The sequence below is a fragment of the Melospiza georgiana genome, chromosome 3 (assembly GCF_028018845.1).
Source record: "Melospiza georgiana isolate bMelGeo1 chromosome 3, bMelGeo1.pri, whole genome shotgun sequence".
Classification (NCBI taxonomy): Eukaryota; Metazoa; Chordata; class Aves; order Passeriformes; family Passerellidae; genus Melospiza; species Melospiza georgiana.
Window position 1 is genome coordinate 42,889,127 of NC_080432.1, and position 26,865 is coordinate 42,915,991.

Below are 26,865 nucleotides of genomic sequence, written 5' to 3' on the forward strand. Positions count from 1 at the left end.
ACCCTATTGTCATTCAATACCATGCTATGTCATGGCAAGGGGCAGAAGAAAAGGATAACCTAACCATAACCCTCTCTCATTTCAGAAAATAGCATTCCTTTTCCCTTGGGGGAGTGTGGCAAACAGAGTGGTGGGGTAACACTGGTCCCAACTGAAGGGAGCACTTTGGATGGCATGGATGTGGTTGGATCAAGCTCCAGACTTTCTCTTTTGCATACCTCTGTTCCTCTGTTATGAATATTGTTGCTGTTATTAATAATTTTCTTATTTCATTGCTGTTTCTAGTAAATTGTTCTTATCTCAAATTATAACCTTTGCCTTTCCTGTTTCCAATTGGACAGGGATCAAGTGGAAGTGTGTTTTTTTAGTGGGACTCCTAAATCAGAAAATGCCATTCCTAAACCATTCTAGCCCAATCCCTACATAGGTAGCATCACTATACTCTTCCTAGGTTATCCATCTGTGCTTCTACTGACTGTGCATTTCCTGCTTGCTTTACTTTAGATTGATTTGCAGATCTCAACTCAGTCATGCTAGTCTCTTGCCCTCCTTGTTTGATTTCTTGCTCCTGGGGGTTTTGAGTTTTTGCACTTCATGGAAAACATTCTAAAAGACCTACTGGCTTTGTTCTATGCCTTTGTCCCTGAAGGCAGTTTTCCAGGGGATCTTATTGACTAACTCCTTGAAGAGCTAGAAGTTTGCTTTCCTAAAGCCCAGGAGTGTAACTATACTCTTCCCATGAACCATATCCCTCTGGACTGTGAACTCCACCAACGGATGGCCACAGCAGCCCAGGCTGCCTCCAATCTTGATGTCTCCAATTAGTTCATTACTTTGTTGACCAACAGGCCCAGTATCATGTCCCTCTGGTAAGGCTGTCTATTACCTTGCTTAAGAAGTTATCCTCCGTGCAGTCCAGGAGTCTCTTTGATTGCCTACAGCTTGCCATGCTACTTTTACAGCAAATGCTGACTTGTTTGAAGTCTTCCAGGGGGACAAAAGCCAGTAAGCACAATGCCTCCATCAGCTGAAGCATGAAAGCCTGATAAATAGGCTCCCCTTGATCATGCATCCTGTAGTAGATGCCAACCACTCAGTTCCCTTTGTTGCCTTAGTCTCTGGTTCCTACCAGCAGCTATCAGCCTGCTCAGATGATAGATAACTATTGTTCAGAGATACTTCTTCACATCAGTCCGCCTCTTGGTTTAGAGACCACCCTTTCTCCTTACTTGTCTCTTCAGACAATCTGTAGCCACTAGTAGGCAAACTCAAGTTATGGGATTTACCCTACCAAGTTTCAGTAATGGCAACTAGATCAGAATTTTCTACCAGTCTGGTGAGTTCCAGCTTCTTCTGTCTGTTGTCCATGCAGCATGCATTGGTCGAAAGGCGCCTTAGCTGTTGGCCACTCCATCTTCTTAGAACACACCTTAATTCCTTTGAAGTATTTCCTTGCTGTTCCCCTGTTGGCTCCTACTGCCTCAGGAGCCTCTGGCACATCTCTGTAAGACATCAAATGTGCATTATATCATTCTTATAGTAATTGAATGGTGAACTGTCAGTGAGACTTGGAAGTTTCACTGTGAAGGCCATAACTGTTGCCTGGGCTGTGAAATTATTCATATAGATGTGACTATGCATAGCCATACCTATAAAAATATGGATGTATTTTTTCTGTAACTACTGGTGTAAAAATGATCAAAGGCAGTCAACTAATTAAATACTGAAAAGCATTTGTTTTGTTATATATATATATAAGAAAAAATCTGTTTTTGAAGAAAACTACTACTACTTTCACCTACTACTTCAGAGCTCTTCACAGGTGCAGTAGCTTATACTGTAACTCAGTAATGTCTCTGAATTTAAAAAGTCAGAAAACTGATACAGTGAAAGATAATTTGAGTGAAACACAATTGAGTCAATTTGCCTTCAATTCAAGTTGCCTACGGGAAGTGCCTTTGTAAGACAGAAAATATGATCTTCTACAGCTTTACAGCAATTCTTTTTCATTTTTCTTCCATGCCTTAATAACTGCTTCCTTGCTCAAAAGAAATTACCCTGTGTTGATACCTGGACAGAATCAGATTTCTGCAATTTGAACTTCTATACCTGACTTCCAGAGAAGTTAATAATATCCTATTTCTTAGAGCAATCATGTTCTCTTCGGATTGTTTCTCTGAAGGGGAGAAAAATGCATCCCATCTTCTGGTGAAATATTCTACCGAGAAATCTTTCCAGTTGTGCCCCTCCAATGTAATGCATACTGCATAAAGCCTCTCAATCCCATCTTGGACAATATTTCCAGTAGTAAAATTCTACTGAGCTTATAGATGAGATGTAAATCTAGTTTGCTTTTTCTTGTTCTCCATTGTTTTTATCCCATTTTCTTCATTCCTAGCTTTCTGTTTTTTAGCTGGTTAACGGTTAACTTGGTTTTTCAGTACCTATGGGCAAGTTTCATGGAAAGGATGAGTTTCACTTGGGTCACTTTTTGTTCTAATTTCTAATAATTAAAAACAAGTGAATACTCATTTAATTCACTGAATGTCTCTCTCATTAGACAACCTCTGAGTTTGTCTTCGTTTACATGATGAGTTAGAGATTTGTTTTCCAAGCTGTTTATATTTTGATTACTGGCACTTGCATTCAAAGAGTGAAATCTTTGCCAAAAATGCTTTTTCCACTAAAATTAGTGGCTAAATTCACTCTGATGTTTCATCAGAGTATTTATCTTGTAGGTAATAGAAACCATGATTTGGGAATTTCAGCCTTTTTTGTTGAGTGGTTTTCATGTAAGATACACATGAAGTTTTTTCAGCTAACAATATAGTTGTTCAGTCATCACTATGCATATCACCTTAATGCTAGATAATGTCATCCTTTTTTTTATTAAAGTATTGAAAATAGCTTTGTCTCATTCAATATTAGAGTCAAGTCTTGTGCATTTACCTGACTTATTTTGTTTGACAAGGATTCATAGTCACAGACGGAATCTGATGAAATATCATAAATTCATGCCAAATTTCAGTTTATGGTATTGTGCTGGTTTATAAACTACAGTTTTTGAACAACAGATGCACAGCCTATTCAACTATTGGCAGTAACCTGTGAATAAAGGCTGGATAAATATCTGGCTTCAACTTTTCCAGATACATCTCTCTGTGAACATGAATCAGAGTCAACAGCCAACATGAGACCTGTCTCAGGAATTAATAAATAATTGATGAAATTATTATGGAACCTGAGAGAAAGAAGGGGAGAGATACTTCAGGGTTGCTTTCCTTTGATATTTATGCAATCCCTAATGCCTACTTGGGGCTCTAAGTTAACCCCAGTAGAAAAAGCTTTTCTAAAATCTAACAGAAGATTCAATGGCTTCCACCTTTTTTGGTAAGAAAGAGTAAGTGTCCAGAAACCCTCCAGCTTCAGCCATTTAGCCTTGAAAGCGTATGTGTGTAAGTTGGACAGAAGTACAACTTGTGGATTTCTTCAGTTTCTTTGTCTAGACCAATATTCTTCTAGATAGTTTCTCTCACACCAGACAATCTCTCCTAATGGAAAATTTTTTCCAGTTAATTCTACTTACAAATAAAAAACTAGTACTGAGTAATTCTGTATTTTATTGTCATAAGCTTCTGGAGCTATGTGTTCTTTAGAATAATTCTGTGTCATTATGTTTGCATTGACAGGTTTGATGAAGCTAAATGCCTTGGAGAGAAATTAAATGAAGTGAGAAATAAAATAAGTGAGTACATTTTAACTTCATTTTCCCTTTTGCTAATGAAATCACAGAATTCAAATATATGGGAGGAGATTCTAGTTTCTAAAAGAAAAATGCCAATGCATTGCTAAGACTTCCAATAAGATAAACTGTAAGCCGATGATAGCAGTAATAATTTTATGTACAAGTTTGATTATTTCAAATATTGTAATGTAAAAACCAGTTCCCTTCTTTATTTGATAGAATGTCTGAAATTTATCGAAAAAGAGAAGGTAAGGTATTAGCATGGAATTTTAAATTTTATTTTGGAATAAAAGGATCCAAAACCATAATTTGAAAAATTCATATCTGAGTTAAGGATTGTATTTATCCATAAATTTAGATGACTTCTGATAAAAGATTAGGACTCTGCACTTTGTACAGATTAATTAGTTCAATTTTGAGGAGTGCCTCAGTTTGGGAGGGAGTTTCATTTTTTTTCTTCTAAGGCCCCAACAGTATATGGTTGATATCCAATTTCAGATTGTTCAATGTCAATAATCACCCATAGATATATTCAACCCCAAGGCAGGTCTTATTTGATCGTCTTAGCAGCCTTTGGTATGTTCCTAGATGATTTTGGAGTTCTGTTGATTCCAAATCACTCAATTGACTCCAATCCTGGAGGCTGTCCAGGATTTGTCAGATGTTAAACATTTTTCTGACCCTGAAGTTCTTGGAGATCCATGTCCTCCATTTTGCACATTCAGGTGAGCCATGTGTCTTCAACCTTTCAGATGCAGAATGTGAGGGACCAGATTGAAAGGTAATCTGGCATCCAGGGCAAGTGGTGTAGATCTTGCTCTTATTTTCTATCTCCTCCTTCTTTGGGTGGCACCAAAATAGACATGGACATTGAAGTCATTATCATCACTTCATGTCTTAGAATAGCAGTTGACTTCTGGGAAAGGACAATTATCTCACAACACAGCTGCCAAGTGCTCTGTACTTGCACCATAGCCATGATTATATTCTTTGTGGTCATGAATGATAATTATTGCCAGATTCCCCTCCCAGTCACCTTTGGGTTCACCACAAGTCCCTCAGAGATATTATGCAGTATATTTAAATTATGTCAGGTATGCAGAAAGCCTCAGCCATGTTGGCAAAGTGTTTTCAAACCACAGCACAACTGATGTTTGGAATAGATCCAGAAGCAGACACATCAGGTGCTGAGCCTTCCTGCAAGTTTTCTCAACACTTGGTTATTTCTGTAAGACATGACACTAGAATTCACCTTTCTTCTTTCAGTAGGTTAATTTGCCTCTGTTAGGCTGGCCAAAACATAAATGTCAGTACAGAACCTGTGCATAGATATTCATAAATTGACCCATGCAAGAAGAATTTCATTATCTACCTCACAACTATGGGTTTCTGCAGTGTCCATATAAACTTGCTTAACTCCTGCCAAGTAGCCTTTTTACTGTGGCAAACTTGGAAAAGCAAGTTAAACATACCATGGAGGACTCTTTTCCAAACTCTGCTACCACCTTGAAGTCCACGTTGTCTTGCATTCCTTCTGTCTCTTAGATTTGCTCATCTATGTTACACCCAAGAAATTCCTTAGCCTAAATAAGGTGTAGCCAAAAGTCAGCCCTGACTGCCAAGTTTCTTTCTCTTATGGAAGTTGAAATTAATTTTAGAGCAGGAACAGTGAACAGCAGCAATAAGCAGCTACACAAAAGCACATCTTGCTCAGTATCTGGGGTTCCAACTGTGCTGCTTGAAAGGAGGAGCCTAGCAGCCACCTTAAAGGCATTTTCCCTGAGGGAGAACAAATGTTTGGAGGGCATGGGAGACAGTAGAAGATGCAGTGGGACACAGGCCAGTCCTGAAGGTACCACTTGCAGCATCATGCTAGGACAAGACTTGTGTGATCTCTCAGTCCCTTGAGATTTGAATCTCTCAGAAATAAGGTAACCATGCAATGTAGACATCATCTCTCAAGACTCTGTTTCCATGGATTGATGCAAAATCTAGAAGAAACCCTTGGTTTGGACTGAATTGCTGTGTGTTTTTCCTCAGTAAGGCAAAATTTCGGAGAGCCGTAGTGCAGTAGAGTATGGATTTAGCTGCAATTAAAAACATCTGTTTAAAACTTGCTTTTGTTAAAATTCTTCAGTGTTAATATTGAAACAGTGAAGTATATCTGGGAAACATGAGTGATACAACAACAGTATATATAAACTAAAAAACCAAACTGATGCCTTGAACAAAGCAAACAGCCATGTAACAAATCAGTAGTGCTGCACTGTGCTTGACAACGCTTACATGCCTCCTGTAGGAAATTGTAATAGGTTGTAGACCACATGAATGCTGAAAATGCGCCTTAAGAATCAAGCTAGAAATGTCTCCAAAGTTCTATAAAAAAATTGCACAAAGCACATTTTGTCTTGTTTTGGTATATAAGTGTAGCTACAAGAGAAGCGTTTTCAACTTGAAAATTAATTTCCTTACTTCCTTTTTATTTTGGTAGCAAAATGGGAAAAATATATTTTCGTTCAGTTTTTACTCCATTTGTATTGTATAAGGAAGAAATTATTTCTGTGTTGTATCCATTTATAGCTATCTATATCCTGATTGATGCAGGTCATGCAGATGTAACTACTTTGTGGATGGTTTTTATGCACTGATGTCTGAGGCTTAAAAGTGATTATACTGTAAATTCCTTTCTTCAATTCTTTCTGTGTAATACTCTGCAACATGTGAAAATTAGCACTCTGGCTAATATAAATATTAGATTTTATTCATCTGTCCTTTCATCCTGTCCAGCTTTGTTTAGAACATATTTGTTAATGTATCTGCCTGTAAGCACCTCCTAAGAAGTATTCAAATTTTCTATCCAGTTCAGCTTAGTCAATTCAATTACACTACCTTATACAGTTTAACAGCATAAAACATTTTTTTTCAATTAAGTCTGTTTCATCATTGAAGTCATACTCAAAGGATCATTAAAGATGCTAAGTAAGTTTCCTAAACTTCCAAATTATTACTTAAAATGTGGTATGAGAAATAAGAGTCATCTGCAGCCTGCAACTAGATCTTTCATTTACTTTTATTGTTGTTTTGGTTTCCTTAAGCATTCCTGGCTGCCTTGTTGTGTACAATCAAGAACAGATCCCATCAATATCAGTTTCCATTATTTCTAAGTTACTCTTAATAGTATAAAGCTAAAAACCACAGAGGCCATAATAATCCATTTCATGCAGTCCGATTATATTTTGAGATAGTGACAGCAGCATCTGGCTGTAACTTTTATGTCATAAATACTCTTTCATTCTGACTTTGGAAATATTAGTATTTTGCAGTGAAAAGTACTCCAACCCCTTCTCAATTACACTAGTATTTCAAAAACATCAGGAAATTAGGGCTGTAAAAAGAAATTTGTGGTAGGATTTTCTTGGTAGGCTTTTGTAGATGTACTGCTTGCACAAAAGATTAAGGAAAACTATGTCTAGATATAAGGTGGATTTCAAGTGTGGAATAACTATATCAGAAATGAGACATTGTGACCAGCATGCCTCTTTGCTAGTATACCACTTAGTCCTGGATTCTGTCTCCTTTTATGTTTAATTGTAGTACAGGGATTTATATTTTTTTTAATGAAATAATACTTCTTAGATTTATCATTATGCTTACTTTTCACAATGACTTCCTAGAATACGAGGATGACTTTTATTGAGGATGAAAATTGTCTTTTTCTGATACTTGGGAAAAAAAAAAAAAAAAGAAGAAGAGGGAAGTATTTCTAAGTCAGGGTAATTTTAGTGGCACTATTTGCTGCATTATGACACTAAACTCTCTATAGGCAAAAATAAAGGAGCCGAGGGCTTTAGTGCAAGCATTGAGGGGCAATTCTTTTTGCAAGTTATTGCATAAATACACCATAAAAATGCAGAGAAATTGTATAGATTTTGAACATGTAGACATGCCTGGATTTGTTTGAGAATTGTTTACATATGGCTGGAGAATGTACCCAATGACTGGGCTTTAAAAGACAAATACAAAAAACCAACATGAGTGAAACTGGAAAAAAATAACTGAGAGGACAGGAAATAATGAGAACTCTGTAACCAGCATAGGAGAAGTGGAAAGTGGGCCAGCACTGACACAAAGTACATTTTTGCCTTTCTAGTCCAACATTAAGAACTTTCAAAGTGTATATTTTGCTAGTAAAATAAAAAAGAATTTAAAAAAAAAAATTTTCTTGGGAAAAAAAGTGCTGTATGACTGCATGTGTTTTTGCAATGTATTATTTTCAGAGTTAGAGTCTCTAACAAGAACTGTAGATCCTTTTCGTATTACTGAAGAAAACAGTGAAGGAAATTTGATGCTGAAGCTTAAGATTTGATTTCAGAACAGTGAAGAAAATTTCTCATTGCAAAAATTTGAGTGCTTGTGCCTAGCACAGTGTGGTGAGTCAACCTCAGCTGACTATCCAGCAGCTTCCTCACATCCCTTCCTCAAAGGAACAGGGTGGAGAAGTAGGAAGAAAAAGGTTGTGGGTTGAGATAAAGATGAGGACATGGTTTAACAACTACTAAGTGAAACAGATTGATGTCAGGAAAATTAGTTTAATTTATTGTCAATTAAACTAGAGCTGTATGGTGAGAAGCAAAGGCAAAACCTCTGAAATAAAAACTTCTCCCCTTATCAGGGCTAGCAGGAGGGTTTGTTTTTTTCTAGGGTGCTGCTATGGACAAGGTGGTTTTACACTATTACTGCAAAAATTCTGTGTCAAAGTGGTAAGGATTACTCTACATCTGAACAAACTATAAAGCATTAAATAACAAAAAAGACCCAACTGCTACTACATTAATCCAAGAGTGAGTTGGGGAACTGCAACTTCTATTTTCAATGTAATCAAACTGATACATTCATTCAGAATTTCACCACCAAAGAAAGTTTCCTATGTGCAAGAATGTGCTGTGTGTTAGAAGCCTTTAAGTGCAGTAAAGATTTCCATTTCACTCCTATAAAAGTCTGACTGTTTTGGGTTATTTTTACCACTATTAGATTTAGTTTTTTCCTAAAGGGAAAAAAACATACTAAATGGTATTTAATGCCCAGAGGGAAGCAGCTGTTGTTTTTAGTCTGTCCAGAAATCAGCTAACATTATGATTGAAGCTGGAAGAGGAAGGACAAACTCATGTGGGAGTAATAACTGTGTGAGGAAACAGGCACTCTCGGAATGAAAAAGGGTAGGTGGGTGGATTATGTGCACATGATGTTGATGGTGCATCTATACCCTCAGGAATACTGAGCTGTTGCGCTGCTCTGCCTCATTTCAGGTTTAGATTTTTGTGCACAAGATCATGGAATACCAAAGCAAATTATAATCTTTAGTGACAGCAGGTTCTAGTACTGCAAAGCAAGGTTATTGAAGAGTCCTCATTTAATTTGCCTGCAAATAATTCAAATACTTTTCATATGTGTCACAGTTAATGGCATGATATGCTGAAATGGTAAGGATGAAGGAAAGCAAGGACAAGACATGCCAGTGCTCAGAGATAATATTGGTTCTGATTCACTAACTTGGATGTCACACTGTTATTTCTGTGAATGCACAGTAGATGTTAAACCTACTCCAAACCTAATTAATATAAACCCAGAATTTTTATTCACCCTTTTTTCTTTGTGCAAGATTCTATGTATGTATACGTAAAAATCAATCTTGTTACTGTCACTCTTCCTCCCCATCTTGATGAGCCAAGCAGACCTATGTTAAACTCCAAAGTAAAAATATTTCTTGCAAGGGTTTCCTTTGCACCATGCAAGGGTTTTCTTTACACCTGCACAGCTTTATGAAGGACATTGATAGCAGCATTTTTGCACAGAGAGAAAAATAAATAAGAGAGATGAAGTTCAGGTTTTTTAGGCAGAGACGGTCTGAGAGCACTCTGTGGTATACATTGTTGTAGCTTCACATTTGGGCAATTACTTGAAAAAAGAAGAATCGGCTAGTTAAGAACTAGAATACCACAGCTGATACTAGAAATGCTACACATATTTTAAGCCTTGATTATATGAGCTGAAAGAATTGAGGGAAGTCATGCACAAGCAAATAGCATTTTTATTAATTTTGCTGAAGAAGTATCTGTGCTTTGGAAGGATTGGATTTCTCTGTTAAAGAAAAGTTCTGTGATTTACATGGAACCTAAATGAAATGAAAAAGCTGTGATGATTTGCTAGATGAAGAGAGAATCCGTCAAAATCTATGCATGGCTTTCTTAAAGCTTAATATTATTGTATTAGTATTATCTATTTCTTATTGTATAGTATTATCTATTTCTTTACAGTAATATAAATGTTCTGAGTTAAAGACATTAACTTACTGGACATTGTTTCAGCCGTGAATGGAGACAATAAGAGAGAAATGACTGTGCTTTGAAATGCATTCCATTCTTTAGTGTAATATTCTGAGATAATTACTCTTTTATGGAAATAAACACTGTGACTTCCTAGTTGCTGATTTAATTAACTGTTCTAGTGTAATTCCAAAAACTATCAAGTAGTTATGAAAACTTATATGTGCTGAGCAAATTTTACTGGAAATGACTAGTGTAGAAGAAAAATGGCAAGGTTTGGTTTAAAAAGGGATTGAGAAACTTCAAGAAGAAAAGGTTACATTCCACAAAAAAATGTGGTTCAAATGAGATGCAAACAACTCATAACTAAATATATTTGTATGCAGATTTAATGGGCAGATAAGTCAACAATGTCATTCCACAGCATTTCATTCTTCAGGTAGTTTGTATTCACAGCAGAGACCTTTAAAACCCATAGAACTTGGAATCTTGAAATCTTCACTAAGGAAAAACTCTAGCTGAGGTCAGTTTGAGTGCTACTTGTGTATGGAGTGAAAGGAAGATTTTGAAAAGTTTTCCACATTTATTTTTTTTTTTAGTTGATCAAGGGCAACAAGCATTAGCTATAGATTCATAGAATCATTGAATGGTTTGAATTGGAAGAGACCTTAGGGGTCATCTGTTCCAAGTCTCCTGCCATGGGCAGGGTCACCTTCCACTAGAACAGGTTGCTCTGAGCCCTATCCCACCCAGTGCAAATGGGCACTTGGTGCAGCACATGCTGTGCAGCTCATTCAGCACATTCTCTGTCAGGTGTACTGTGTGTGCCTTCTTCAAAGCCAGTTCAGTGTCAGGCTGCATGTACCATGATTTCTGTGTCCAACATCCCTAGCTGGATTGCTCAGTACCTGAGAAATTCCAGATCAACAGCCAGATCAGTGATCTAGGAGAAGCTGAAACAGTAGTTTATTATGAGAAGTAGATTTGACAAAAACACATCAATGTAGACTGGAAGCTCTCTGAGCAAAAAAGCCAGCCTGCCTGCTGCTTCACCACTTCTGTCCTGCACTGGGATATATGGAAAATTAAAGCTTCAATACACATAGTTTCCACTGATTTCTTTTCTCCTGGAACACTGCCTGTCTGTTACAGATGTCCTCTGTCACTTAACAGAGACAGTCTTGGTATCAGGACACAAGTTGTATCAGAAAATCGTGCACAAACATTATTTCTTCCATAATTCATCTCAGGTGTGTAACTATGCTTCTCAGGTGTGTAACTCTGTTGCTTATTCCTGAGTGATGTGGCTTATACCTAACATAACAAAGCACATTGGGTCTGCAAAACCTGCAGCCATCTCTAAGAAAAACAGAAGAGAAAACAGGCCATGGGGACAAACAGTCCCCCAGATGTAATTTCCCAGCTGGGATGTTATTCAATGTGGCCCAGTGCCTAGAAGCCCCAGTCTGTTTCTGATCTGCAGGTCAGTTTCAAAGCAGTTTTGTAATAAACGAGGCATGTTTATGTGTCTACCAAAAATAGCAGTAGCTGTTAAAGTTGAAGCCATTCAGCATGGCTGACACAGTCTTCAGAATCTTTCTCCTTAATTTCTTGGCCCAATTGTTTGGCAACTTAATGCTGAAAAAAACCAAAGTTCCTATGTGTGTTTGTTTTGGATAAATATCTAAGTTTCGTGCCATTACGACAACAGTTTTGAGATCTAATTTTTTAAAATGTTACATTTTGATTTTTGGAAGCAAGGAATTGAAAACACAGAAAAACAGCTGAGTTTCTAAAGATATTATTTTCTTAACTACTTTGTGACCATCTGCGGTTTCTTCTTTTTAGAAATGTAATTTACTTTGCTTTGTAGGATGCTACATCTTATTTTTCTGTTTGGTTACAAATCCTTCAGTTTTAACATATTTCCTGCTTTCCATTATGCAATATATCTTCATCCTGATCACTTTCATCCTGATCCTGTTCAGGTTCTTTTTCTACCACTTCAGGCAGGATTTGTATGGCCTAGTTAACCATAGATCTGTAGAGCATAATCTAAAATTGTGTGGTCTTTCACAGTGTCTTCTGGAAGATCTCTCAAGGTGCTGTAAGGCAGAATTGGTGTCATGACTTTCACACAGGCCTGGCAGGTAGCTACCATATGGTAACTGGTTACTGTCCTCTGAGGCAGACTATGATGGACGTTTCCACAACCTATTTTCTTGTCCTTTGAGCATCTAGTTGGATCATAATATAAAGCAGAGAGATGGAATGTATTTTTCTTTCTTGCTAGAACTTCAGTGAAAGGTTCATGTTAATGATTTTTTGTTTCTTTGCTCTTTTGCTATGTTCATAGTGAGAGTAATCAATTAACTACCTTGTTTGTAATCAACAGATCATATTTTGATTCCCGTGAAAATTTTTTTAAAATCTCAAAAGTCTGCCAAGTAAGCAAGGCTTAAATTGTCATGAAGTAGTGCAATTATGTTTGCTGAGTGTAATTCTAAACAACCTATGACTAGGTAATTTATAATACAATAATTCTTTTAGCTGAATTGAGTCCCAGAAAGCTGATAGTAAGACGTGCAAATAAGAAAGAGAACCAGACAAAACTATAAAGTCTATTATAAAAGCCTGTGAATGTTAGTATTCCTTTCTGAAAACAGTAGAGAAAGTATGTCTTTGTTATACTTATGGTAGGCATTGCACATGTTATAGGTCCTAACTGTAAGTGGAGCAGGAAAAATCAGCATTTTCCAAGGCTGAGGATCAAGACACAAGGGAGGTGCCAAAAGGAAGATGTGAGGAAGCAATGTTGGGGCAGCACCATGCTCCCCTTGGCATGCATATGCCCCTAGTTTTTGTAGCTTTTTCAAGCCTAACCCTAAGCAGAGCAGAAAAATCAGAATTTTTCAAGGTGAATTTCCACCTTGTGGGTGGTGCCAAGGTGTGAAGAGAGCAATGGTGGGGTTGGCATGCCTTTTCTAGTTGCAGTGTCCACGGACTTCAAGGCTCTGCGGTTTTCTCAACACAAACTGTAAGCGTAACCCTAACCCTAAGTGCAGCAGCAAAAGCAACTTCTTGCCCAGTTCCCTGGAAAGTAAATGGCACCAAGAACAAAGCTGTTGAGAATGCAATCTTTGGGAAGTGGCGTGTTCCTTTATAAATACAAGGCTCCAAAACCTACCAAAATGATACCAAATAAAACCTAAGGGACTGAAGTTAAAAGAAGAGACAAGAGACAAAATTCATGAAAAGAAATGGGGAAAAAAAAGGTAAAACAATAAAAAGGCATGGGGTGCATAAAGGGCAAAGAAAAGAATCAAACCCTACAGAATTTATCCTCATTGAAATCACAAGAACTCTTCCTTTCAGGAAAGGAAATGAAATCTTGAAAACAGAAAGGAAATTGTTACAAACACTCGGAGCTTTTCTGTTTGTGTTACAAACAGAAAAGGAAGTGTTACACACACAAGAATAAAATTTTAAAAATTTTTAAAATTTTGAAATGGTGGAACTAGAAGAAAATGAATAGGGATGAAATGAAGTGCAGTGAAAAGGATCAAAACTTGCTGAAATTATTATCACTGAAATTGCAAAATCAGGAAACGAAGTCAAAGAAAAAGATGGAAGAGATAGGTGAAATGAAATGCCTAATGTAAAAAAAATCTTCAACTAAGGAAAAGCAAAAAAAAGTCTTGAGATGCCATGAAGTACAGGGAAATGAGCAAAACATTGTTTAAAATTTCCTCATAAAAACACGAGATTTAATTTCCGAAACTGTATATTTCAGGAAAATTTACTTGACAAAAAAGAAAGCAATTTCTTCGCAGATATATTGTTTGACATGGTCTTCTGATTTTGAGATTTCAGTAAAGGTTAATTGGGGCAAGTTTTGGACTTTTTCACGAAATTTCATGGCATGCCATGCAATATAATTGTTTTCACTTAGGTGAGAATTTTTTTTTTTAATTAGGCAGGTCATTTCCTCAATATCCTCACCTATATTTTGTCTGCGTTTGTTTCCTGGATTTGGGATTTCAGTACAATAAATTTTGGAAATTCTTTGACTTTTTCAAAACACCTCATTTCATCCCAATCCATCTGCCTTTAGTCTAAATTTCCAAATTTTATGGGTTTTTTTCAATTGCATTTTATTTGATCCTATCTCCTTTCCAGACTGTTGAAACACTTTCTTTTCTGTTCTCAAGATTTCATTTCCTTTCTTGGATGGAAATTAATTTTTTTTCTTTCAAATTAGGCTGGTCCTTTCTTACAGTTGTTCTCTTGTCTTTTCCCTTATCTTGTTTGATTTTTTTCCCCTGATTTTGCAAATTCGGTGAGGTTAATTTAGGTAAGATTTGGTCCTTTTCACTGCAACTCATTTCATCCTGGTCCATTTGCTTGTCTTCACTAAATTTCCAAATTTCTTAATTTTTATCAATTGCATTTTATTTGATCATATCTCCTTTCCTGAGTGTAATGCTTTCTTTTCTGTTTTGGTCCATAACCTTGCATTTCATGGTATCCCATGTATTTTTATTGTTTTCCCTTTGGTGACAATTTTAAAATTTTTTAGATTAGTCAGGTAATTTCATTCAATTCTTTTCCTGCTGTCTTTTCTGTCTTCCTCTTTTATTTTTTTCTCCTGATTTGACAACTTCAGTGAGGTTAGTTTTGGCAAGTTTTGGTATTTTTCACAGCCCTTAATTTCATCCTGGTCTATTACCCTGTTGACTATTTCCAAATTTTTTTTTCAATTGCATTTTATTTCATCATATCTCCTTTTCTGAGTGTTTGTAATTTTTCCTCTGGAAATTAACCTTACTGAAATCCCAGAATCTGGCAATGGAGTCAAATGAAAAGACAGGAGAAGATATCCATAACCTACCTGTCTATGAAAAAAATCATGTTCACCAAAGGGAAAACAATGAAATTGCATGGGATGCCATGATTTGCAGGTAATGGATCAAGGCTTGCCAAATCGTTCCTCTTTGAAATTGCAACCTTTAATTTATTTTCTGAAAAGGAAGAATTTTCTTTCCATAAAGGAATTTAAATCTTGAAATCAGATAATGAATTGTAACCGATACTCTGGAAAGGAGATATGTTCAAAGGCATTTTGGTTTTTTTAAGCCTTTCCATAATTTTGTCAGAAAATATTACTATTTTCTTAGGCATAGATACCCAGCATGTGATTATTTTCACCATGTAAGGTGTGGATGGAGAAATGTTGTTTTATTGCCATGGTCTCCTTGGCATACCTTTTCCTGTGCACTGATCCTGATCTCTGGACTTTCAAGTTTTCTCTACCTTAACCCTAAGCATAACCCTAACCCCAAGGAGAACAGTAAAATTTAGTTTATTGTGAGGCTGATATGTCCAGCCTGTGGGTGGTGCAGGCTCTCTTCCTTCAGATATACACCTATGTTTATGGCAGCCGTGCCAGAGCTGTCTCTTCTGCTGCTGCTGCAGCATGGTCGTGCTTTGGCCATTTTCAAACAACAGAGAAGGACACGTCATTGCTCTGTCTTCCTCATTCCTTAGCTGGTGTAGGACTTTTCTTATCTGATCTGGTAAAAATGAGACTGGTAAGAGAACCAGGCAGTTCTAGTAGCTTTGCTGAGGCCTTTTTCTTTTTTGTGCTCTTCCTTATAAGAAGAGGATACCATCTTTGGTAATATAAAGTAGTCTTTGCAGCAGCACTCAGCAAACCTGTTTCAGAAAGTAGAAGTCTTGTGGCTTCAGGGGGCAATGCATATGTTAATGGCAATGCTAAATATTGTCCATTGTTTCAGGGTTGCTTGCATATGTTTGTTTTTACTTTCAAACAATAGGCAATGCCCCAGGGTTGCAGTATGTATTCTGAATGGGTTCTCAGAATGAGAAAACATGATTTGTCAAATGACTTATTCAGAAAATACCAAACTGAATGAACTCATTTGAGCAGCTCTATTATGCTCCCCTGGTGTGCTATTCTTTAAACAGAAGAACCTTATTAGTGTAACAGTCACTCCAGGCCCAAGATGTTAATGTTTTCTTTGGCTCTAAGTTGGAATGTACATATGTAGGAATCATTTTCATTTTCTAATTATTACAAATGATGTTCTGTTCTTTACAAACAGAACTAGTTTCAGGGGGAAAAGTTATGCTCAGGAAGAAACCAAGTAAACATTTTTTACTTACGGTTTCTCTAGAATAACTAAAACTAATTGACCAGGCTCATTGGATTTAATCAAGACACGACTATAAACTTGGAAAAATACTCAGTTACATGTTTCTGCCTGCAAGCTGTCTTTTGACTGAAAATAGGTAGTCATTGCTAGATTGCTACCCTGCATTTTGCTGTTTTATTAGACTATAGTATGTTCTTATGTCAATCTATTCAACTTGCTCTATTAAAGAAAAAATGCTAGGTGATAGTTGATGCTATATTTTGAGGTGTGTGTGTGTGTGTTGATTCCTACAATCTTTTGTACAAAAAGTTTTCCTTGATCATAGAATCACAGAATATACTGACTTTGAAGGGACCCATCAGGATTATTGAGACCAACTCCTGGTCCTGCGCAGGACAGACAACCCCAAGAGTGACACCATGTGCCTGAGAGCATTGTCCAAATGCTTCTTAAACTCTGTGAGGTTTGAGGCTGTGACTATTTCTCTGGGGAGCCGGTTTCAGTGCCCAGCCACCTTCTGTCTAAAGAACCTTTTCCTGGTATCCAACCTAAACCTCTCCCGATGCTTTATCTGATGCTCCCAAGGTATGCTTGGCCCTTCTGGCTGCCAGGGCACTGCTGACTCCTGTTCAAGTTACCATAAACTGAGAGCCAAGGTCCCATTCTCCAGCACTGCTCTCCAGCCTCTCATTCCCTACTATATACAGACAGCCAGGTTTGCCCCACGCCAGGTACAGAATCCCTTGTTGAACTTCCTCTAGTGGGTGATTGCCCATCTCTCTAATTTGTTACGGTCTCTCTGCAGGGCCTCTCTGCCCTCAAGGGAGTCAATAGCTCATCCCAATTTAGTGTCATCAGTAAATTTAGTATTCCCTCAAGTCCTGCATCCAAGTCATTTAAGTCTTTAGTATTGGACAGCCAGACATTTTAACAGTGAAGAATCAAATCTTCAAATTTTAAAGTAGATCTCCACTTATTCAGAGTAGTACTGTACAAGAGTGATATTTCTTCCTGAGCACAGAAAGGGAAATTTGTTCTTCATAGTATCTCATGGTTCATTTACATGTCTAGACAGCATTCATGCAGACTTGTAGCACAGGCATATAGACCTACACATACTAAAAGACAATAGCTGTTTTTTTCTAATCAAACTAGTTCCTAAATAATGTAATATCACTACGGTTGATTGTGAATATTGCAGAAGGAATGCACTCAACAGCAAATAGCTGTAATATGAAGATTTTTTCATGCACTTTATTTAAGGCTGAGGGAAGCTGTCTGTTCTGAGCTAATTATATCATTTTAGCAGTTATATATAATCATGTTGTGTTTTAAATTGCTGAGCAATTCAAGAAGCAGTCTTGGGCTTATCCACAACAGTGAATATATGCTGCACCTTCACAGGAAGCTATTTCAGATTTTACTGGGTTGCTAGTATGTGTCTGACACTCAAGGAGTCACTTCTCAAAGGTTTGGTAGATATAGTACAACTAAATGTGAACAAAAAAATGTGTCCTACACTCATTCTTACTCTGACTTGTTTCCATCATCCTGAAATGTTTATCTGCATGGGCTCAAAACATGGTAGCATATCTAATCAGCTTCAGCATAGTAATTTTTTAAAATTTATTTTATTTTTAATTTTGTGTCATATTTGTTAGATTCTTAATATCAGTCTGTCTCATCTGACCAGAAGTTACACAGCACTATGTGCTCAATGCCAGGACAATTCCTTTGGTAAGAGCAAAATTTTAAGTTTCTGAAACTGAAGTATATAGTGAGCCCTGGAACTCAGTATTTAATTTTATGTTGGACAGCTCTGGCCAGAAGAAATGTCACAAAATGAGACTGGACATCAAATTGTTGCATAGAAATTACAAAGCCATGAAGGCAGAAAAAACAGAAAATAACCATGTTCATCTGAAACTTGGATATAGTCATTCTCTGCCCAAAATATTAACTGGGTCCAGTGCATTATTACCAGAAAACTTGTTGAGGGTAAAATCCTTTGGTGTTGACTTTGCTTGTTTGCGCTTTTAAGAACCCTTTATTTATTTTTCATCCATCTTAACTTTGCATATTTGAAAGTGTGGAAAGGATAGGAGCTGTATACAAGGCTATTTCTCTATTTTCCTTATTCTTTTTCTTCACATTAATTTCTAAGAAATATTCAAGAGATAAGTGGCATTTAATCATATAAGTATCCAGAGCACTAAATTCACAGCTTATGGCTCTTTATCCATATGGCATTGCTTTTCAGTCATGCTTTTTGGACCAGCTTAATATTTAATTCATGAACAAATAGATGTGATAAACAACAGAACGATAGTTTCCAGATGTGCTTCATTTCTGTTTCTTTCCTAGCATATGAAGATAAACAGAATATTTGTTCACTGTGGACAATACCTAAAATAGCACCCTGGCATCTAAGATACAGCTTAAGTGAAATTTAGGTACTTAAATTCAGGAGAGCTACCCAGGAAAAACAAAACCAAATAAATCCCCCCTCCCAAGAAAACTGTTCACTTATTTCCTGAATGCAGCAAACTGCCATTGCTACAGCACATACAGAAGTACTACTTTATTGGCTGAGCTGCCTATCCACTCCCCATGGAGCATCCAGACATAATGTGTGCTTCTGCTGAAGTCCCTTGGAGTGTGCTTGCTGCTGTATATCCATGCTTGGCTAGAAATGCCTGGTCAGAAATAAGTAGACAGCCAACCTTGGGACATGAAAATAAAGGTCCAAGCATTTGTTTGTAAATCCAGAAAGTATTGGTTCTGATCTCCAGTTTCAAGGAGATGCTGAGCTGCAGTCCAGAGCTGTTGGTGTTTTATGTAGGTTATCCTAAATGTTCAAGTGTTGAGTATCTGGATTTTTAGAAAAAGTATTCAAGCGTTCCCTTGGGAATGCTTCAACAATTAAGGCCTATGTAGCCTATGACAGCTTGTACTTAGAGGAAGATTGAGGTCCAGAATGATGTCAGCAGGAAAATAAAGTCAGTTTCTGTATAGTTTTGCTGTTTAATCTTATAAAATCTTTTTTTTTTTTTTTTTTTTGTTCTTTAGCAGCCAGAATGTATGAAAGGCTATTAAAAAAAAATGTGGGATGTAGGATAAAGGATGCTGTGGAAATGCAGGCCAAACAATAAACAGGAATGTCCTTCAGTCATAAAGTGTAAGTCATCATCTTGTGAGACAACAAAAGTAATCTGGCCAGAATTAACAAGAACAGGAAGAAAAAGGGGAGGAGACTTAATATGGAGGTTAGAAGTAAATACATAGAAATGGGTCAAGAGTTTAGAGGACAGTAAATTGAGTAGCTCAATGAGCCACAAGATGATTGAGTCCAATGTCTAACTAATCACTATCTCTTCAATTAGATCACAGCACTAAGTGCCATGTTCAGCTTTTTCTTGAATGCCCCCAGGGATGGTGACTCCATCACCTCCCTGGACATTCCATCCCAATGCCTGAACAACCTTCCAGTGAAGAGATTCTTTCTGGGAAGTCAAGTGCATTTGTCATCCTGTAGCAGTGACTGGCAGAGACTGCTATGTCATAAGCTTTCCGTCTGTAAATTTGATCATACTTGAAGATATTAAATGTTTCAATAAAACCTATTATTCTCTCAACTGAGTCTGGCAAGGAAGGGAACATGCCCCAGTCAGATATTTTAAATAGTAATCTCAAAATGTGCAGTATCCTACATGGTAGTAAAATGTATCCATTTGAATCTGGGATATTTAAATTCCAAGGAAGGAGATTATGTATCCTGTATTATGGAGGAAAAACTGTGTATTTCCATGTGTGTTTGGTAATGTGCTTAGGCTATGGTTTGCAAATATGAATTTGTGGAAATCAGGGTTGTGCTTCAAATTCTAAACCTGTTATCCTTCCTGGGAGCTCTGACTGCAGAGCTCTATTAAATCCCATCAGCTTCCTTGCTCCCAATGGTCAGGCCCATCTCTTTGCTGGTAGTTGCTTTCTCCAATCTTTTCTTCCCAGCTGGCAAAAGAGAGCGTTTACTTGTATTTCAGACATTGTAGTTGAGTTGATGATAGTGTCTCAGCTTAAATTGCTGGTATGACTGTGCTGATGTGCCAAATTCTGCTGCTAGAGCAGCCAGAACATGGGCAGACATTTCCTTCTACATTCTCTGCTGTGGGGCAGGGACCTTTGACAGCAAACTTTGGGATGGAGGGAAGGGAGAGGGAAGAGGAGAAAGGAGAGGCAGTAAAATCTCAAACCACTGCAGAAGGGAGAAATTTGCTGCAGCAGGTTATACTCTAGAGTATGTTACCTGAGGTATTGTCACTCATATATTTTTAATGCTGATGAGGGCCATATTTCATACCTGGAAAAATGCATGTGCATCAGAGAGGCCCTGAGTATTGTAATAATATATTTTCCTCCCTAATGCCACCAAGAATTTTCTGAAAATGAGAAGCTATCAAATTACATGGGGATTTGGCCAACCATGTATTCCAAAATTAAGCATTTCCATCAGACATAGTGTTGAGCCAGTTTACTAATGCAGACTACTTTGTCTCTGCACATTGTCCTAATAGAGCCAACTGACATGTTTTTGCCATTGGAGAAGGACAAAGTTTGAAAAGAAAATTCAGAATTTGTCCCAAATATTTCTCTGGGTCAGAGAAAGGCTGAATGGTTTATTTGTTCTTAGTGCTGCAGGATTTTGCATTAGAATAGAATATTTTCTTTTATTCCATGAATTTTCTTGTCAGATACTTTTTATCATAGACTGTGTTCTCATATAATTTCATCACCAGATTTTAAAAAATATTATAACACATCTGGTTAGATTTCCTATAACTATCTCTGTTTAATCTTCTTAGTTTGAGAAATTGTTCCATTTGAATATCTATGCTTGGGTTCAATGTCTCCTACTTTCAGGAATACTTTGTAAGCCGTTACAACTCTAACCTCAAATGCAGTTAAAAATATATCTGTACAAAGCTCATGGAAGTTATGTGATTGCTCCCCTCTTTGTCTCTGAGTGATTTTTTGCTGAATATGCATCTTTAACTTCTGCTCATTCAGCAGGACTTCTTATCTGATTTGAGTGGGTGCATGCAACTTCATGAATCAGATTTAATAGTTTCAGAATCTTGAGCTGATTTTCATAGTTGGGTGGTAGCTGAGTCCAATAGCAAATATAGGGGCATTGCATTACAAACAAAACCCCCACTTATTTTCTCTCATGGTTTAAGCCCAGCTGGCAAAAAAGCACCACACAGCCACTTGCTCACTCCCCTGTGGTGGGACTGGGGAAAGAATCAGAAAAGTAAAAGTAAGAAAACTCATAAAACTATATATTTTAATGGGTAAAGCAAAATGTGTGTGTGGAAGCAAAGTAGAATAAGGAGTTCCTTCACTCCCTATTGACAGCCAGATGTTCAGCCATCTCCAGAAAAGAGGGTTCCTTCACTCATAAGAGTGACTTAGGAAGACAAATATTGTCACTCCAAATGGCTCTGCTTCATTCTTGTTCCCCCTAGCTTTTTTTAACTAAACACTATACCACATGGGGTGGAATATCCCTTTGGTCCATTGGGGTCAGCTGTCCCAGCTGTGTTCCATCGCAGTTTCTTGTGCACCCCCAGATTATTCACTGGTGTGGCAGTGTGAGAAACAGGGGGGAAAAAAGGCAACATCTAATACCATATGGCCTGATTCGAGACTCAAAATCCCTGGAGGGTGTGTTCCAGGAATCAGATGCCCTGGATACATAGAAGGACATTCTACTAGATATTTTATGTAACACCAAAAATTATTTAACAATGAAGAAAGTGAAGCATACAGCATTCTATTTGAGGTATAAAGGGTTCAGTATCTCCATGATGAAAGGGTGCACTAAGATAAATTAAGGCTTGAAAAATGCAAAATAATAGGAAAATACTAAAAAATAACAAGAGATGAGAAGTCATTGACAAAGGTTTTAGCCTGTCAGTTCTTGAGTTAGCAGTCTTTGAAACCTTATAATAGTATTATATTGAGGATCTAATAAAACATAAGAGAAGTTTTATAACCTGTAACGTGGACCCAAACAAAACAAAAAACTTTTTTAAAATCAGTGGGGTTTTTTTTAATTGTAACATATTCACTTTTGTATTGTTCTGCAGCATATGCTTCAGGTCAAAGCATTCCTTGTCTGTAATACATTGGAAAATAATTTCAGATCCTTGAAACAGTCTGGAACAATGCAAAGACAAGTTAAAGGAGAGCCATAATATTCAAGTTATGTATTCTGTCCTATTTAGTCACCAAATGGGACACTTTCCTCTGCTTTACATCACTCTTAATTAGATTTCTCTATCCTCCTTGCTTTTGTCTCCTGTCACAAAGCTGAAGTTCTGTGTTACCGGCTCATCTCTTTTCCATACCTATATGTCTCCAGAAATGCAGGCCAAAACCAACAGATTTATCACAGCCTTAATGACAGCTGGCTGCATGCTGAGTGAATTCTTAAATTCCACAAAACTACTTTTCTTGCCAAAACATGTGGAGTTGCAGCAGTCAACATTTTATTGGGACCGTTATCTCCAGATGAAGAATGACTCTGCTGGAAAAAATTATTTGGTATCAGCTACAGACCTATTTTTAGCTTCTTGTTTGGTAAAACTTCAGAAAATATAATTAGCCATATGTTGAGCGATTTTCTCTACATCTTAAATTCAATTTTTGCAAACCACATTTAAGCACTACCTCTTCCACAACTTTACACTTAGAATCAGAAGACATGGTAGGGTTTTTTATGAGAATGTGATTTTTCATACTTCTTTGAGTATATATTTGTGCTTATGAAGATTGTAGAACTGGCAGTACTTAAGACTGAAATCTTCCTTTTGTTTACATGGGAAGATTTGTGCAGGCAACGGTACTGGAATCATCCCCTACTTCTGTCACTTATGAACTTCAAGCCTAGCATGGGGACAATGGTGTTCTCAGAGGCAGGAAAGTAGTGCAGGTCAGAAACATTCATTCTCCCCCCCAAGTATTTATAGTGAAAACAAAACAAGATTACTTTAATCAAAAACATATACAGAAAAACTTAAGGGTTTACCAAAAATAAGAGCTTCTAAGTGAAAACATTTTTTCCCCAAATGAAATCTAAACAAACTGTCAAATTTCAAATTGGATTAAAACAAATCAAAAGATTAAATCACATCTGTCTGGCTAAGTATTGGTATGGAATTATAGTCAGGTGCCTCATGATACTACTATGTCCCCCAAATCTGAACTTGTGTTTGGCCTACTTTTCCCATAATACAATTTCAGTTTTTCCTTAGGAAGTTTTCTGGGAAATGAAGTTCCGTTTTTGCTGCCCTGAAAAGGCAATTTGAACTATGTGAATTGGATAAATGTTACCTTTCTATTTAAAGAAGAAAAAGAAAACTCCTTTGCTAGAGGAATAGTAAGGCTGGAGTTTTATTTTTCTAGTCGGTGGAGAAGTGTTCTTTGGTTCCCCTCTGATTACAGGTGGTCTGATTCAAACTTCTCATTCTTTCACAAAGCTGTTCACAAACAACAAGAAGAAGTTGTTTTCTTGCAACATCATGGTCCATGTCACAGAGCAGAAGTGTACAAATGCTTGAGTGAAGGGAGAGAAGAACATTTGGGGTAGTTTCACACTGCTGAATGGTCTGACAAAGCTCACAATACAAACAGAGCTTCTGCAGCCTCTGTCGTTTCTATCCCAGCTGTGCTCAGACTAAACTCTATGTAATTGAAAGTCAAGCCTCTTGGCTATGATAATTTAAAACCCAGTCCCAATGTTCTTGTGTTTCCACATTTTTGTACTGATGGCAAGCTGCTGTCTATCTGCTTGATCTTACTCTCATTGACTTATTTGGCCTGCTTTTTTTCAGTTGGCCTCATTGCTATTTGAAATGCAAAACATTTAGATCTGTTTCTAGCAACTTTAAAGAAGGAGACATAACACCATTTGACAAAATTGAGACCTGCATGTCACCCTTATTTTCAGGAGGCTCATGATGAAAGCCTGTTGTCCCTACTGGAGCCATTTTTTTTCAAATGACAGTGGCAGTTGCCTTTTGCAGCTCACAGTGCTTAAGAGAGTTTCTTACACAAAGGGTAAATGTATAGATTGTTATAAATGTATAGATTGTTTCTGAGGTACCTCTGGTAATGATAATCCATTGAAATGAGTTTCAAGATTACTGCAAATTGTTTCATGGCAGTCTCATGGCTCAATATTGAGTGAGTAACATCACACTGTATGAAACAGTGCCATAGAATATAAGGATTTAAATAGTCAGAATAGCAAAAAGCAATTTGAGGAAAAAGTAGCATGTTTAATCACATTTCACTGAGTATTGAAATCAACTGAGTTCCTTTATAGAGCTTTCAAAGCACAAATAGCAAGGATGTTGATCATTCTACCGGATTTTTATCAGTAAAAATTAGTAATCAAGGGTGTTTTTACTATAGTTAAGGGAATCAACGTATTTAACTGAATGTGTTGTTTTGGTCAAGTGTTAGTACAGCTGAGATGGAGGATTTATTTGTTTTTGTAGCAGGGTTAGATGAAGTTAGCTACTTCGCTTAACCTCTTTCTCAGTAGCTGAAGGCTTTTCCTAATTTTACAGATTATATTTTCCTAATTTTACAGGTAACTTTAATTACAGAAAAAGTCATTAGCTTAATTAAAAATAATTTTAAAAGAATAAAACTTCCTCTGCAATAAAAATAAAAATCTATGTTTATTTTATAGTTGAAGAGTAGGTAGAGTGTTTACTTTTGCTTGTTTTCTATAGACATTCAAAACAGCAAAACTTGACTGATATACTGCAATGTATTTCAAATAATACATTTCCTGCAATTCTACTAAATACTTACTGACTATTCTCACAATTTCCAAAGAAATAAAATTTGTTATGGTCCTTTTGTGCTCACAGAACAATCTAATTCTCATGACCTGTGAATTTAAGTGTTTATTTATATTCTCTGGTTAAGCATTTGCCAACTTTTAATGACTTAATTTGTCTCTGATTAGCTTATTCTGTAAGACTTCTCTTGTAAGCAAAATTATATTTTTAATTTAAAATGCATACTTATATGATACAGATAATCGCAGGTCTGGGGAAGAAAAAAGTGAATCCAGCATGGATTTTTTTTCTTTCCCTGGTATCCAGATTTACAGTTTAGTAAATATTATGAACAAACCTCTGCTTAGAAATTGTTTCAATTTGAAAACTTGAGAGACATAATCCCATACCCCTTCAGAATACATTTACTGCCGAAATTCCGTATTTAAGGTTATGTTATTCCTTTATTAGTTCCATTAATGTCTTTGAATAATGGCTTCCCATGTGGTAATCTAATTGTTGCTTGGAATAACTGGGATATTGGCCCATTGTCATAGATCAGGTAGGAAATTGATAAAAGAAGGATAAACAATTAGTTTGATGGGGCATGGGAGTCTAACTAGGAATGTTGAGATAATGGAATTGGTTAATTTTTGATTGAAAACCAATGACATCTACACAGTGAGACCTGTTGAGCACTTGTCATGATTTAGGAATATTACTGCCCAACTCAGTGCCCCCACCAAGGCTCTCCGAACCACACAGCGCTATCTCTCACTGCCCCATTCTCCCCTCCTCTTCCCAGCTGTGGTGGGATGGAGGGAATTATTAGAGGTAAGAAAGGCAAAGATCACAGGTTGAGATAAAAACAATTTATTGGAAACGAGATAAGAAAGTGAACAGTAACACCAACAATGTTAATAACAGAGGGTACAGGAAAAGAAAGAATTCACACAGGAAACCTCCTCAATATTAGACAATATAGGATGGTTCCCTCTGACATGTTTTCTTGACCCTTGTGAGAAGAGTGTCTCTTTCCCCTGTCCCCAGCAATGATATGAGGTAGTACTGAATAACCTCATGATCCCCTCCCAGCTATTGAAAAAATTAACCCCAGCCAGAACCAGGACAATAGTAGAACTTGCAGAAGCTCTAATACATGGAATGTTTAAAAGTGAACATGACAGAGGAGAAAAAAATGGATTTGGGGGAATTAGTTTTTCATTGGCAAAGAGGTGGACTAGTGACCTACTATCTCATAAGCACCCTTAAGTCTGTTTGAACACATACTTGGAATTCTATATGTCCTCTGGTCCCATTTGAAATTCTTTTGTATCTACCAGTAGGAAATCATTATCCTGTGAAAATGCTGGACAGTAAATGCTTAATTTTTGGTCTTTCTTACTGGACAATTAAATATCAGTATTTGTAGAGTCACTTGTTTCCTTGCAGTAGAGAGAAGGACAGAACTCAGAAATCAACTTGTCCCATGGATCACAAAAACGCCTAAAATTGGCCAGCAGCACAGAGAGTTTAAAATGGTGGGAAATATGCAATGACTTCATTGATTTTTGATACTTTGTATTCTAATTATTTGCATTTTGTGTCTTTTACAGATCATCTGAAAGGAAAGATAATCCAGAGGCAGATACAGAGAGCAGCTCTAGGTGAGAGAGTAGTATTTCATACAGGATACAACAGGGACAAGCTCTCTCCCAGGGCTGAATCTGCTTGGGTGACAGGCTGTGTTTTCTATGACAGATTTTTTG

The 26,865-nt window shown here is 36.9% G+C and overlaps 1 protein-coding gene across 1 annotated transcript in view; it reads left to right on the top strand.

Annotated features, from left to right (window-relative positions):
- The window catches only part of KIF6 (kinesin family member 6), a 152,527-nt gene that overhangs the window by 96,426 nt on the left and 29,236 nt on the right, over positions 1-26,865 (top strand). The window contains exons 15-16 of the mRNA XM_058020745.1: positions 3,690-3,745; positions 26,713-26,763. Of these exons, the coding sequence (XP_057876728.1) occupies positions 3,690-3,745; positions 26,713-26,763 (107 nt within the window). The remainder of the gene's footprint in view (positions 1-3,689; positions 3,746-26,712; positions 26,764-26,865) is intronic.